Raw genomic sequence first — 13,850 nt, 5'->3', positions numbered from 1 at the left:
AACATCAAAAAAAAACAGATGGAAGTCCGACAGCTATCTTTTAGGATTATGGATGTGTAATCGACGAGGATGGGATTCGAACCCACGCGTGCAGAGCACAATGGATTAGCAGTCCATCGCCTTAACCACTCGGCCACCTCGTCGTGGTGATGAAAATTGACGCAATTTTTTTTGTTCAAATTAATTTGACACCTGACGAGGAGGGGTGAAGGAATTTCTTCAAAAAGCAAAATACTTTGTCTTTTTGTTATTTCTGAAAGAACTTGGCCTCGGCTGAAGATGGTTTTGAAATAAGTAGTTTCAGAGTTTTAACGCGGTTAAAACATTTCGAAACAAAAACATCAAGAAAAAACAGAAGGAAAGTCCGACAGCTATCTTAGGACTAAGGATGTGTAATCGACGAGGATGGGATTCGAACCCACGCGTGCAGAGCACAATGGATTAGCAGTCCATCGCCTTAAGCAGTCGGCCACCTCGTCGCGGTGATGACAAATGACGTATTTTTTTTGGCTAAAATTAATTGAGAGACCCAACGAGCGGACGGGTGAAAAAATTTCTTCAAAAAGCAAGATGCTTTGTCTTTTTGTTATCTCTGAAAGAACTTGGCCTCTGCTGAAGATATGGTATTTGAAATAAGTAGTTTCAGAGTTTTAACGCCGTTGAAACATTCGAAACAAAAACATCAAAAAAAAACCAGATGGAAGTCCGACAGCTATCTTTTAGGATTAAGGATGTGTAATCGACGAGGATGGGATTCGAACCCACGCGTGCAGAGCACAATGGATTAGCAGTCCATCGCCTTAACCACTCGGCCACCTCGTCGCGGTGATGACAATTGACGTATTTTTTTTGCTCAAATTAATTGGGAGACCCGACGAGGACGGTTGAAAGAATTTCTTAAAAAAGCAAGATACTTTGTCTTTTTGTTATCTCTCAAAGAACTTGGCCTCTGCTGAGGATATGGTTTTGAAATAAGTAGTTTCAGAGTTTTAACGCCGTTGAAAGATTCGTAACCAAAATATCAAGAAAATATTGATGGAAGTCCGACAGCTATCTTTTAGGTCTAAGGATGTGTAATCGACGAGGATGGGATTCGAACCCACGCGTGCAGAGCACAATGGATTAGCAGTCCATCGCCTTAACCACTCGGCCACCTCGTCGCGGTGATGACAATTGACTTTTTTTTTGGTCAAATTAATTTGACACCTGACGAGGAGGGGTGAAGGAATTTCTTCAAAAAGCAAAATACTTTGTCTTTTTGTTATTTCTGAAAGAACTTGGCCTCGGCTGAAGATATGGTTTTGAAATAAGTAGTTTCAGAGTTTTAACGCGGTTAAAACATTCGAAACAAAAACATCAAGAAAAAAACAGAAGGAAGTCCGACAGCTATCTTTTAGGACTAAGGATGTGTAATCGACGAGGATGGGATTCGAACCCACGCGTGCAGAGCACAATGGATTAGCAGTCCATCGCCTTAAGCAGTCGGCCACCTCGTCGCGGTGATGACAAATGACGTATTTTTTTGGCTAAAATTAATTGAGAGACCCAACGAGCGGACGGGTGAAAAAATTTCTTCAAAAAGCAAGATGCTTTGTCTTTTTGTTATCTCTGAAAGAACTTGGCCTCTGCTGAAGATATGGTATTTGAAATAAGTAGTTTCAGAGTTTTAACGCCGTTGAAACATTCGAAACAAAAACATCAAAAAAAAACCAGATGGAAGTCCGACAGCTATCTTTTAGGACTAAGGATGTGTAATCGACGAGGATGGGATTCGAACCCACGCGTGCAGAGCACAATGGATTAGCAGTCCATCGCCTTAACCACTCGGCCACCTCGTCGCGGTGATGACAATTGACGTATTTTTTTTGCTCAAATTAATTGGGAGACCCGACGAGGACGGTTGAAAGAATTTCTTAAAAAAGCAAGATACTTTGTCTTTTTGTTATCTCTCAAAGAACTTGGCCTCTGCTGAGGATATGGTTTTGAAATAAGTAGTTTCAGAGTTTTAACGCCGTTGAAAGATTCGTAACCAAAATATCAAGAAAATATTGATGGAAGTCCGACAGCTATCTTTTAAGTCTAAGGATGTGTAATCGACGAGGATGGGATTCGAACCCACGCGTGCAGAGCACAATGGATTAGCAGTCCATCGCCTTAACCACTCGGCCACCTCGTCGCGGTGATGACAATTGACTTTTTTTTTGGTCAAATTAATTGAGAGACCCGACGAGGACGGGTGAAAGAATTTCTTCAAAAAGCAAGATGCTTTGTCTTTTTTTTATCTCTGAAAGAACTTGGCCTCTGCTGAAGATATGGTCTTGATATAAGTAGTTTCAGAGTTTTAACGCCGTTGAAACATTCGAAACAAAAACATAAAAAAAAACAGATGGAAGTCCGGCAGCTATCTTTTAGGAATATGGATGTGTAATCGACGAGGATGGGATTCGAACCCACGCGTGCAGAGCACAATGGATTAGCAGTCCATCGCCTTAACCACTCGGCCACCTCGTCGTGGTGATGACAATTGACGTATTTTTTTGGCCGAAATTAATTGAGAGACCCGACGAAAACGGGTGAAAGAATTTCTTCAAAAAGCAAAATACTTTGTCTTTTTGTTATTTCTGAAAGAACTTGGCCTCGGCTGAAGATATGGTCTTGAAATAAGTAGTTTCAGAGTTTTAACGCGGTTAAAACATTCGAAACAAAAACATCAAGAAAATATTGATGGAAGTCCGGCAGCTATCTTTTAGGTCTAAGGATGTGTAATCGACGAGGATGGGATTCGAACCCATGCGTGCAGAGCACAATGGATTAGCAGTCCATCGCCTTAACCACTCGGCCACCTCGTCGTGGTGATGAAAATTGACGCAATTTTTTTTGGTCAAATTAATTTGACACCTGACGAGGAGGGGTGAAGGAATTTCTTGAAAAAGCAAAATACTTTGTCTTTTTGTTATCTCTGAAAAAACTTGGCCTCGGCTGAAGATATCGTGTTTGAAATAAGTAGTTTCAGAGTTTTAACGCCGTTCAAACATTCGAAACAAAAACATAAAAAAAAAAACAGATGGAAGTCCGACAGCAATCCTTTAGGACGTAATCGACGAGGATGGGATTCGAACCCACGCGTGCAGAGCACAATGGATTAGCAGTCCATCGCCTTAACCACTCGGCCACCTCGTCGCGGTGATGACAATTGACTTTTTTTTTGGTCAAATTAATTGAGAGACCCGACGAGGACGGGTGAAAGAATTTCTTCAAAAAGCAAGATGCTTTGTCTTTTTTTTATCTCTGAAAGAACTTGGCCTCTGCTGAAGATATGGTCTTGATATAAGTAGTTTCAGAGTTTTAACGCCGTTGAAACATTCGAAACAAAAACATAAAAAAAACAGATGGAAGTCCGACAGCTATCTTTTAGGACCAAGGATGTGTAATCGACGAGGATGGGATTCGAACCCACGCGTGCAGAGCACAATGGATTAGCAGTCCATCGCCTTAACCACTCGGCCACCTCGTCGTGGTGATGACAATTGACGTATTTTTTTTGGCCGAAATTAATTGAGAGACCCGACGAAGACGGGTGAAAGAATTTCTTCAAAAAGCAAAATACTTTGTCTTTTTGTTATTTCTGAAAGAACTTGGCCTCGGCTGAAGATATGGTCTTGAAATAAGTAGTTTCAGAGTTTTAACGCGGTTAAAACATTCGAAACAAAAACATCAAGAAAATATTGATGGAAGTCCGGCAGCTATCTTTTAGGTCTAAGGATGTGTAATCGACGAGGATGGGATTCGAACCCACGCGTGCAGAGCACAATGGATTAGCAGTCCATCGCCTTAACCACTCGGCCACCTCGTCGTGGTGATGAAAATTGACGCAATTTTTTTTGGTCAAATTAATTTGACACCTGACGAGGAGGGGTGAAGGAATTTCTTGAAAAAGCAAAATACTTTGTCTTTTTGTTATCTCTGAAAAAACTTGGCCTCGGCTGAAGATATCGTGTTTGAAATAAGTAGTTTCAGAGTTTTAACGCCGTTCAAACATTCGAAACAAAAACATAAAAAAAAAAACAGATGGAAGTCCGACAGCAATCCTTTAGGACTAAGGATGTGTAATCGACGAGGATGGGATTCGAACCCACGCGTGCAGAGCACAATGGATTAGCAGTCCATCGCCTTAACCACTCGGCCACCTCGTCGCGGTGATGACAATTGACGTATTTTTTTTGCTCAAATTAATTGGGAGACCCGACGAGGACGGTTGAAAGAATTTCTTAAAAAAGCAAGATACTTTGTCTTTTTGTTATCTCTCAAAGAACTTGGCCTCTGCTGAGGATATGGTTTTGAAATAAGTAGTTTCAGAGTTTTAACGCCGTTGAAAGATTCGTAACCAAAATATCAAGAAAATATTGATGGAAGTCCGGCAGCTATCTTTTAAGTCTAAGGATGTGTAATCGACGAGGATGGGATTCGAACCCACGCGTGCAGAGCACAATGGATTAGCAGTCCATCGCCTTAACCACTCGGCCACCTCGTCGTGACGATGCCAATTGACGTAATTTTTTTTGCTCCAATTAATTGGACACCTGACCAGGACGGGTGAAAGAATTTCTTCAAAAAGCAAAATACTTTACCTTTTTGTTATCTCTGAAAAACTTGGCCTCGGCTGAAGATATCGTGTTTGAAATAAGTAGTTTAAGAATTTTAACGCCGTTGAAAGATCCGTAACCTAAACAACAAGAAAAAGTTGATGGACGTCCGGCAGCTATCTTTTAGGACTAAGGATGTGTAATCGACGAGGATGGGATTCGAACCCACGCGTGCAGAGCACAATGGATTAGCAGTCCATCGCCTTAACCACTCGGCCACCTCGTCGTAGTGATGGCAAATTACGTATTTTTTTGGCTAATATTAATTGAGAGACCCGACGAGCGGAAGGGTGAAAGAATTTCTTCTAAAAGCAAGATGCTTTGTCTTTTTGTTATCTCTGAAAGAACTTGGCCTCTGCTGAAGATATGGTCGTGAAATAGGTAGTTTCAGAGTTTTAACGCCGTTGAAACATTCGAAACAAAAACATCAAGAGAAAAACAGATGGAAGTCCGACAGCTATCTTTTAGGACTAAGGATGTGTAATCGACGAGGATGGGATTCGAACCCACGCGTGCAGAGCACAATGGATTAGCAGTCCATCGCCTTAACCACTCGGCCACCTCGTCGTGACGATGCCAATTGACGTAATTTTTTTTGATCCAATTAATTGGACACCTGACCAGGACGGGTGAAAGAATTTCTTCAAAAAGCAAAATACTTTACCTTTTTGTTATCTTTGAAAAACTTGGCCTCGGCTGAAGATATCGTGTTTGAAATAAGTAGTTTAAGAATTTTATTAACGCCGTTGAAAGATCCGTAACCTAAACAACAAGAAAAAGTTGATGGACGTCCGGCAGTTATCTTTTAGGTCTAAGGATGTGTAATCGACGAGGTTGGGATTTGAACCCACGCGTGCAGAGCACAATGGATTCGCAGTCCATCGCCTTAACCACTCGGCCACCTCGTCGTGGTGTTGACAAATTACGTATTTTTTTGGCTAATATTAATTGAGAGACCCGACGAGCGGACGGGTGAAAGAATTTCTTCTAAAAGCAAGATGCTTTGTCTTTTTGTTATCTCTGAAAGAACTTGGCCTCTGCTGAAGATATGGTCGTGAAATAGGTAGTTTAAGAGTTTTAACGCCGTTGAAAGATTCGAAACAAAAACAACAAGAAAAAAACAGATGGAAGTCCGACAGGTAACTTTAGGACAAAGGATGTGTTATCGACGAGGGTGGGATTCGAACCCACGCGTGCAGAGCACAATGGATTAGCAGTCCATCGCCTTAACCACTCGGCCACCTCGTCGCGGTGATTATAATTGACGCAATTTTTTTTGCTCAAATTAATTGAGAGACCCGACGAGGACGGGTGAAAGAATTTCTTAAAAAAGGAAGATGCTTTGTCTTTTTGTTATGTCTGAAAGAACTTGGCCTCGGCTGAAGATATTGTTTTTCAAATAAGTAGTTTCAGAGTTTTAACGCCGTTGAAAGATTCGAAAGAAGTTTGCGTATTTTTTTTATTTGTGATGCAAGTTTGCGTATTTTTTTTGTTCAAATTAATTGGGAGACTTAATTATTAATTACTAATTATTACTAATTATTTTTTATTACCATTATTGATTATTAAATAAAATTGTTAAAATGTGATACAAGAAGTATATATACAAGAAGCTGACCTAACAATGGAGCAGTCTTTTATTTTCCTTATGTTTTGTAATATTTTGTAATAGTGAAAATTATGTTCTTTTGTGGTGCAATACGCGAGATAAATTCGTAGTTAATTTACATTGCTGGACTGAATCCTAATAACATAATAAAATGCGTGATTATATTTTGGTATTATTACATCGTATACTTCACTTTGAGCACTGCAAGTAAATGATATCGGCATTTGAAAGTATGTTTTTATTTGCGTCAAGATTCCCAAATCGCTCGTCTCTGGAATATTTCTTGTTTTCCTCTGGAGTTCCGTCAGTTCCTGTCCAGTTAATTTTCATCGTTTCCACAAAGAACCACATTGCGAAAGATATTATGAAAATGGAATGCATGAATCCTGATGTTGGCTCGTACTTTACCTTTGGAGATCCTATTGTTCAAAAATTGTAGCAGCCATAAACTTTTTAAGAAAAACACAAGTATTGGTGAACGATAGGGCAAGTGTTTTTGGGTCCTCTTTCGAACGCGCCCCACCCCCTCCGTAGTGACAGTTTTTGGCTTCCCCAGTGAACGTCCTTTTTGAGATTAAATATTAGTAAGATAACCATGTTCAGTTGAAAGTAATGGAATTCTCTCATTTATAGTTGGGACTGCTTTGTTAATGTCCCCCCCCCCAATAACGATAAATTAAAGCACGGCATATTTTACCTCGATCTCGATTTTGCATTAGTTGAAATATATTATGACGTGTAGGGAAAATGAATAAATTGTAGTAATAAATTACTCGAAGGAAATGTTTCTCTTACCATGGTTTTGTTGCAAGTAGTATGTCTTTTTTGAAGAATCCAATATAATGTAAACAATGCAACGAACTGCTTCCAATGTTGGTCCATACCATCTAGTGTGAAAAATATTTTTGTTTACACATTTAGACATTTACACGTTTACTCGAACCCTAATAGCAAATCAGGACAGGACTATGAAATTGGAGTTACGGGTAAGTTGTTGAGTGCAAAATCTTCATTCCATACTGAAAATTGAAAAGGATAAATAACGCCAAAGTCTAGTCTGGTGTGTGGAAGACGAGTTTAGGCGACTCAGTATTTTGGTCACGTCGAATGCAATTCAAACAATAGATAATGAGATGATAAACCTCATTCAGCCCCATTGTCATTATCTATTGTTTGAATTGCATTCGACGCGACGAAATGCGACGTATGAACTAGGCCTTAAGATAAATGAATGACACTAACTTGTGATCAAAAAGCGCTCCAAATGTTGTTAACGCAAACAACAAGTATGTAACAACAGCGATTGTTTGGTAAACGGAACATGACTACAAGTGAAAACAAAGAAGCAATTCAAGTCATAAAATATAGTAGAGAAAGTCTATGGATGGTATTCTCAGTTCTACCAGCTCTTGGATTATCTTTTAATATTTGCAATTGTATTTAACAACTATGAAATCATTAAAAAAAAGGTCTTTTAACAAAGAGTCTGTGACTGTCGACAAAAATTTTCTTCCCATACGGAAAAGCGAACCTGAGAAATTTCAAGATGTTTATAATAAACAAATAGAACAAGGAGAAAGTGACCCAATACGTAAAATTTAGTCAAACGTGGTAGCGTCTTGTCATATTTTGTAACAGGATATTCTATCTACAACAAAAAGATACATTTAAAAATGGTTAGCATGCAGTTCGTGAAAATGCTGCGCGCGAGTGTTGAATATTCACAATTTGTTTTTACAAAAGATTTCACTCGTGCTCTAGTTTACTGAAACTCAAGACTCAGCCGTCAACGTTTCCAAATATATCTTTATTTACAAGTCATTGTTTAATAATACAAGCAATGAATACAAGTTCATCGTTAATGCACAACGATGTTCAACATACATACTTCTTCATATTTAGTTTCATCCCCTAGCCTTGACTGTCCGGGCGACCAACTTGGACCATTGAAAAGTACGAAAAACTACATCAAAATTAAGCGATATTGTCATTTTCCACATTGTATGATTTGTCTGGTCTGGTTGATGATTCCATACCTTGTTAGAAATTCCCGGAATTGTCCAGAATGTTCTTACCAGGTAACAATAATGAGAAATCTACGAAATTTTGATGATATATTTTAGTTACTATACAAGCATATATACTTTCGAGATATCAACGAGTGAAAAGTTGATCAGTTTATATTAACCTGAGTCCAAATTGGGTTCCAGTGATTCACTCTCTCAACAACTAGGCCATAAACAGGTGGTTCGTTTCCTTGTTCTTCCACAAACGTTCCTGTTTTTGTATGAAATCATTTATGCATGTAATATAGACACTTGAGTATTCGCGAAATAAAAACGCAAATGCCCTTCAACATGTTTGGTCAGGCAGAGATAAACTGTTTGATATAAGGCATTCAGCTGTTCAGCTTTACGTACCGAATAACCGATCCCATATGATTAATATTCCGCCTGTAAATCCATTTGAAAAAAAAAACAAAACAGTTTTTAAAACCAAGATAAGTTATTAATATGGCACTGAATATATAAACTTTTCAGGCAAACAATGAGATATACGCATATCATTATGTTAGTGAACAAAGGTGTATAAAACATGCATGACTGAATTTTTAATTACAAAAAAAAAACACTTTAAATCGCAAAATGTTGCTTACCGTAATTTTTGTCAATGCAATAAGGATTTCGACCTACATTCAACAAAGAAAATAATTAGCAGAAATCTTTAAGTGGCATCATTCTATCATTCTATGTAATGATAAAAAGCTTTCAAATCAAATTGTCCTCTTTAGGAGTATCTACCCAAGTAGATTAGGAGTAGATTACCCAAATGGATTAAAATTAAAACTGAGGTGGAGGATTTGAAATATTAAGAAGATTTTTTGAGGTTTAAAGGTTATGTCATTTTATATACATCAATGTTTTTGCTAACTAACAGATTCAGTTTTCGTCGAAAAAGATTGGAGTGAATTAAAGTGTTTTAGTCATGCATGCATACCGTGATGAACACGATGATGTACTGGTGTGACAAAAACGTATTCTAACGGGCCAAGATTACCCACAACCTGTAAATAAAATGTATCAGGGAATATTTTAACTCCATTTTTTTCCAGTCTATATGTAACGACACTTTTTAGTATTAACACGGTTACATGTAGGGGAGTTTTGGGAAGATAAACGCGGTGTGATGGTGTTTTGAATAAAGTGGGCTTTCTAAACTCGAAGAGATCAAACTTTGTTAGAATCTAACCCATCTAACTGCAGCTGAGAAGCAAATTAGTGAAATGTTTGTAGTTTGTTGTGGATTAACTTAGAATTAACCATAATAAACTGTCTGAAAGAATTGACATAAAGAATTGAATTGAGTCTGAAAGAATTGACATAAAGAAGAACTCGATTTGTCGCCTTTATTTTGTTATCAGGTATCTTGGCAAATTATTTTACCTCAGTATGTGTCCATATTTGGTACAAACATGAAAACCACAAATGAGTTTTCAGTATTGATGGGGCGATACCAATCAATGCCAGTGGTAAGTAAAATATCTAAAAATGGATGTGGATAAAAATGGTTAAAAATAGAAAAAATGGAGGGATGCAAGATGGACGGATGCAGTTTCTCGTTCTCCCGCGTGTGTTTCTATAACTGTATAGAAACACGGAAAATGTTTTCTATTTCTTAACTATCGAAGCAAAGTATATGAGTAACAATTAGTGATGAAAATTATTGACCCTACGACAGAACAACAAGGGAGTTGTCAAGTTAGATTCCAAACTTGTACCATCCGTATGAAATTTCAACACTAATAGATAACTTACCCAAGTAAAAAACTGTTGTACAACACTTTGTCGTACTGATACAGCAATATTAATGTCCTCGGAGCTATGATGAACTTGATGTGCCGCCCAGAGAATGTTTATTTCTTCAGTTAAAAACGGAACAGATGTGAGATGTGATTTGATAAAATTTGTTCGTGTGCGCGCTGTAAAGACTCGCTATAAAAACCGAAGAACAGTCTTTTCATATATTGTTAAAATTAATTGTGCATTTACCATGAGCTGCTCGGTGGAACCAATAATAACCAAAGTCAGCAGCCAGAAAAATCATGATCCATTGACGGAATGATGATGGATTATCAGGAGTCGTTGTTTGGTAAATAGCACGATAAACAAGAGAGTATACAGTAGTATCCAAGCTGGTGACTAGAAACCTATTTAATATAAGACCAAAAGTATACCAATAAATACGTATACGGTATACTTTTTTAGACTGAAACCAAGAGTATAACAGAAGAAAAAAAAGAAATAACTCTTTGGTTTCTGATCAATTAACCGCGCGAAAAACTATTTGTGTTGACCACAGTGTGTTGACAGTTGACCCAACAAACGATGAACATTTTCTGAAATCCTCCTATAGGATAGCGAGTGATATGTATTCAAGATGTTATATATCAAGATATGTATTCAATTGACATTGTCACTCATTCATCAAGAAATTAATCCTGTCCGTGCGGCGAACGTCCTGCACGAGGTCATGGATTTGGCCTTAAAATGCTAAATGGTTTTTATTGCTATGAATGATCATGCAGTGTAAAAAGAATCGCTGCAGACCAAATGATTAAAGAAATAAACATGCGTTCGATATGGATCAAATCATTCCTACCTTGGTAACGCTGAAATAAGTGCTGCTGATAAACTATGAAGACAATCATTCATACGAACGGTGGACCGATTGCGAAGTTTTCCAACTACATATTCCAGGGTAAAGAGCAAGAAAAGGAAACCGGATAACTATAGGTAGAAAAACTGAGACTCACCATTGATGTCATGTTGATGAGGAGGGAACAGGTCCTTAATGCTGGGGCGTAAAGGTCTGTTCACACGATCCAATCTTTGTTGGATCCTATTCACTTCTGATGGATGTTTTGTAGTCATTAGTTATCTACATTTAATGTCAATTATGTCATCTACATTTAATAAATCGTTGACTTGCAATGATTATGGGCAGTCCACTGGACCCAATGCAGTACTGCTTTATCAATAACACGCTACACACTTTGCGTCAGTAGTGGACTTGTTCAACAAAATTGAAATATTGGATCTTGTGAACGTAACAGGCACTAGAATAATCTCCCAATTAATGACCTCGTCACTGAATAAGGTCTACACTGATAAATTAACTTTTTCTATTCATTTTTATGGCTACAAGATGGAAAAAACTGGAAAATATTGAATTTAGCGTCTCCAATGTAAACTAAACAGTTTTGACATGCCTTTTTTTTAACATGCATGTAAGGTCTATATTAGATGGTCACTGTTGTTTTAGTATATGAATGAAATAACGGTGTTTAATTGAGCGGATAATCTATGAAATTTCTTCGCTTGTCAAAGTCTCGCTATTAACGTCGATATTGCCTCACGTTATGATAGTAAAGTTTCAAATTATGTCCCCGTGTCATTTCGATGCCAACTTTGATGATTTATGATTAGATGTTAGAGTTTTTGATCGCGTGTAAAAGTTGACATCGATAATACATATTTGTCATCTTTCAGATATTTCATGTCTGTCATCATGATTTTCGTCTTCCCAAACAGTCCCAGAATGCACTGTGAGTTCTTTTAAAAATGGATAATTGACCTATTTATAAGCTTTTTTAATACGTATTACGTAATACGTATACGCTACGGATACCTTGGCTTTGATTTTTTTGACGTGTAGAGAAATTAAAGGTCTTGTGCTAATTACGATAAAATTAAATGGTATAGATGTACTGTTTAAGCTAGTGATACGTTATTTCTATCTTGGAAACGAATAAATCTAAAATATGGATATGAAATGATTTAACTTTTAGTTTTAATCTGTAAACAATCATATATTAGCGCCCCAAATCAGCTAGACCGAGACTCGATCGCATAATAAAATAATAAAAGGAATAAACGAATTGATGTTCATTATACCGAAACGACTAAGGCACGTCCAGGCCATTATGTGATGACCTATATCTGTCATGTGTCTAATGTCAAGTATTAGTTTTAGCCGGACGATCAGGTAATCTCTCACCGTCCGACGCGTTTATGATCTTTCTCGCCTTATAGGACCCAATTTAACCGGGTTTTACCGTGTGATTTAGTAAACCCTACAGCATCAACATAAGAGCGGAACTCTTTGATGTTGTTTATGCCTGGGCTATTCTAAATGCAACACAAACAAGATTTATCATAAAAACAACGAAAGGTTCGGATTTCTTTTCTGTTGCTGATTGGAACAGCAATTATTCCTTCTATTTTTCGTTTGGTGTTTGTGACCGCGTTCAAGAAAGAACACGCTAAAGATCTTTTTTGATAAGTACGCCTAATGTTTGTTCACGAAACTTCCTCAACTATGCAACAACAAGTCACAAGATACGCTAAACCTGCTTACTTTTTACCTCGCGTAACTTGCTTACGTCTTCAGTTGACATTTCTTATACAGCTGTTCCTGCAGCGTGGAACGACGACGTTGAACACTTGTACAAGTTGATCTCGTGAGAAAAATAGACGCAATAATTTGTTATATTACATTGTTGTATATTCATAATTATCTAAAAGCGTTTTTTTGAATGTACTATTATTAACAGTGCGCTATATATATATCAATCCCGCCTTTGAAAAAAGGCTGCACCCCTCCTTACCTTACATTTTTGTTGTTAAACAGTTAAAGCATCTCTGCGTAGTGCTATAAAATCTTTGTGCATTGCCTATTATAGTATTATTGGATAAAGTATTAAACTCACCAAGAATCATTAATATAAGTGTACTTGTATGCTAGTGAAAGACGCTAACACATGTGCCAGATTTAATAATCATGTTCCCACATAATTCCCATATGTCATTAATTCAGGGTCTCAAAGATTTATGGCATGACGCAAATGACACCTCTAACTGTTTCTCACATACACATCCGCGATTTTCACCTTTATTTCACAACCATTCACTTCACGTTGAATTCTCAATGATGTGGGACAATAGAGCCGGATTTTACCTTCTTTAAACGTGTTAATAATCCACCCATTTTTGCATTGTTTTATGAAGAAGATATAAATCCGAGTGTCGCTCAAATTCAAAATGTGATTCAAGTATTCTGAAATTAAGGGGAGTGAGATTTGGTGTCGAATCTTCTGGTGTGGTCTAAAATTAGCCACGTTTTCCCGATCAAAAATACACACAATAATAAAATTATAGTTTTTTTGTTTTTTATTGTTGTACAATATAATTAATTATGCATAAGCGGTTTTTCAATTCTATAATTATCCGATTTAATAGATTAATTTTTAAAAGCTTTAACTGCATATATTTCTATACAAGTGAGGAAAATTGAAAGAATGCAAAAAATGTATCGTTTCTGGATATGTTATATGAATGTTATAAAATCCGCGGAATTATTTTTGCGATATGTAGAACATTGTAATGTCTTTAATTAGAAAGGTGACAAGGTTGATAGCGGATTTTCAATTTCCGGTCATTTTTTAAATAATTTCGAAAACACGGAAGCGACAACATCGAAAGTTTATTTCATTATTTGTGTCTTGTTACCCTGAGTAGAACACAGCCGTAAAGAAACGA

General features: G+C 37.3%; 1 protein-coding gene and 18 non-coding genes across 22 annotated transcripts; all 19 read right to left on the bottom strand.

The window, feature by feature from the left end:
• Positions 1-61: 61 nt before the first annotated feature.
• Positions 62-143, bottom strand: Trnas-gcu. Its single transcript has one exon. It is a non-coding gene; the product is annotated as a tRNA-Ser (tRNA).
• Positions 144-397: 254 nt separating this feature from the next.
• Trnas-gcu lies at positions 398-479 on the bottom strand. Its single transcript has one exon. It is a non-coding gene; the product is annotated as a tRNA-Ser (tRNA).
• Positions 480-740: 261 nt separating this feature from the next.
• Trnas-gcu lies at positions 741-822 on the bottom strand. Its single transcript has one exon. It is a non-coding gene; the product is annotated as a tRNA-Ser (tRNA).
• A 256-nt stretch (positions 823-1,078) lies between these two features.
• Trnas-gcu lies at positions 1,079-1,160 on the bottom strand. Its single transcript has one exon. It is a non-coding gene; the product is annotated as a tRNA-Ser (tRNA).
• Positions 1,161-1,414: 254 nt separating this feature from the next.
• On the bottom strand, positions 1,415-1,496 carry Trnas-gcu. The gene has a single exon. It is a non-coding gene; the product is annotated as a tRNA-Ser (tRNA).
• A 260-nt stretch (positions 1,497-1,756) lies between these two features.
• Positions 1,757-1,838, bottom strand: Trnas-gcu. Its single transcript has one exon. It is a non-coding gene; the product is annotated as a tRNA-Ser (tRNA).
• Positions 1,839-2,094: 256 nt separating this feature from the next.
• On the bottom strand, positions 2,095-2,176 carry Trnas-gcu. Its single transcript has one exon. It is a non-coding gene; the product is annotated as a tRNA-Ser (tRNA).
• A 253-nt stretch (positions 2,177-2,429) lies between these two features.
• Trnas-gcu lies at positions 2,430-2,511 on the bottom strand. Its single transcript has one exon. It is a non-coding gene; the product is annotated as a tRNA-Ser (tRNA).
• Positions 2,512-2,767: 256 nt separating this feature from the next.
• On the bottom strand, positions 2,768-2,849 carry Trnas-gcu. The gene has a single exon. It is a non-coding gene; the product is annotated as a tRNA-Ser (tRNA).
• Positions 2,850-3,098: 249 nt separating this feature from the next.
• Positions 3,099-3,180, bottom strand: Trnas-gcu. The gene has a single exon. It is a non-coding gene; the product is annotated as a tRNA-Ser (tRNA).
• A 252-nt stretch (positions 3,181-3,432) lies between these two features.
• Trnas-gcu lies at positions 3,433-3,514 on the bottom strand. The gene has a single exon. It is a non-coding gene; the product is annotated as a tRNA-Ser (tRNA).
• Positions 3,515-3,771: 257 nt separating this feature from the next.
• Trnas-gcu lies at positions 3,772-3,853 on the bottom strand. Its single transcript has one exon. It is a non-coding gene; the product is annotated as a tRNA-Ser (tRNA).
• Positions 3,854-4,111: 258 nt separating this feature from the next.
• On the bottom strand, positions 4,112-4,193 carry Trnas-gcu. Its single transcript has one exon. It is a non-coding gene; the product is annotated as a tRNA-Ser (tRNA).
• A 256-nt stretch (positions 4,194-4,449) lies between these two features.
• Trnas-gcu lies at positions 4,450-4,531 on the bottom strand. Its single transcript has one exon. It is a non-coding gene; the product is annotated as a tRNA-Ser (tRNA).
• Positions 4,532-4,787: 256 nt separating this feature from the next.
• Trnas-gcu lies at positions 4,788-4,869 on the bottom strand. Its single transcript has one exon. It is a non-coding gene; the product is annotated as a tRNA-Ser (tRNA).
• A 259-nt stretch (positions 4,870-5,128) lies between these two features.
• Positions 5,129-5,210, bottom strand: Trnas-gcu. Its single transcript has one exon. It is a non-coding gene; the product is annotated as a tRNA-Ser (tRNA).
• Positions 5,211-5,469: 259 nt separating this feature from the next.
• Positions 5,470-5,551, bottom strand: Trnar-gcg. The gene has a single exon. It is a non-coding gene; the product is annotated as a tRNA-Arg (tRNA).
• Positions 5,552-5,809: 258 nt separating this feature from the next.
• On the bottom strand, positions 5,810-5,891 carry Trnas-gcu. The gene has a single exon. It is a non-coding gene; the product is annotated as a tRNA-Ser (tRNA).
• A 347-nt stretch (positions 5,892-6,238) lies between these two features.
• Positions 6,239-13,120, bottom strand: LOC114529783 (alkylglycerol monooxygenase-like). 4 transcript variants are annotated; one of them, XM_028551439.1, is made up of 16 exons: positions 13,022-13,120; positions 12,677-12,769; positions 10,912-11,039; positions 10,302-10,459; positions 10,068-10,171; positions 9,696-9,794; positions 9,250-9,316; positions 8,909-8,941; positions 8,673-8,705; positions 8,441-8,529; positions 8,289-8,348; positions 8,141-8,215; positions 7,784-7,900; positions 7,495-7,577; positions 7,048-7,139; positions 6,239-6,671 (listed from the first exon to the last, which is right to left on the bottom strand). In XM_028551439.1, exons 2-16 carry the CDS (start codon positions 12,707-12,709, stop codon positions 6,442-6,444), a joined length of 1,401 nt encoding a protein of 466 aa, XP_028407240.1. In that variant the 5' UTR covers positions 12,710-12,769; positions 13,022-13,120; the 3' UTR covers positions 6,239-6,441. The 4 variants fall into 4 exon arrangements, with proteins under 4 accessions (XP_028407240.1, XP_028407241.1, XP_028407239.1 ...); XM_028551440.1 differs by having other exon boundaries at positions 12,920-13,090; XM_028551438.1 differs by having other exon boundaries at positions 12,677-13,090.
• Positions 13,121-13,850: the final 730 nt, after the last annotated feature.

This window comes from Dendronephthya gigantea, unplaced genomic scaffold (genome assembly GCF_004324835.1).
Source record: "Dendronephthya gigantea isolate DGI-Jeju-01 unplaced genomic scaffold, DenGig_1.0 000001F, whole genome shotgun sequence".
Taxonomy (NCBI): domain Eukaryota; kingdom Metazoa; phylum Cnidaria; class Anthozoa; order Malacalcyonacea; family Nephtheidae; genus Dendronephthya; species Dendronephthya gigantea.
Note: the sequence above shows the minus strand (reverse complement) of the source record. Positions and strands in the feature narration are given on the sequence as shown.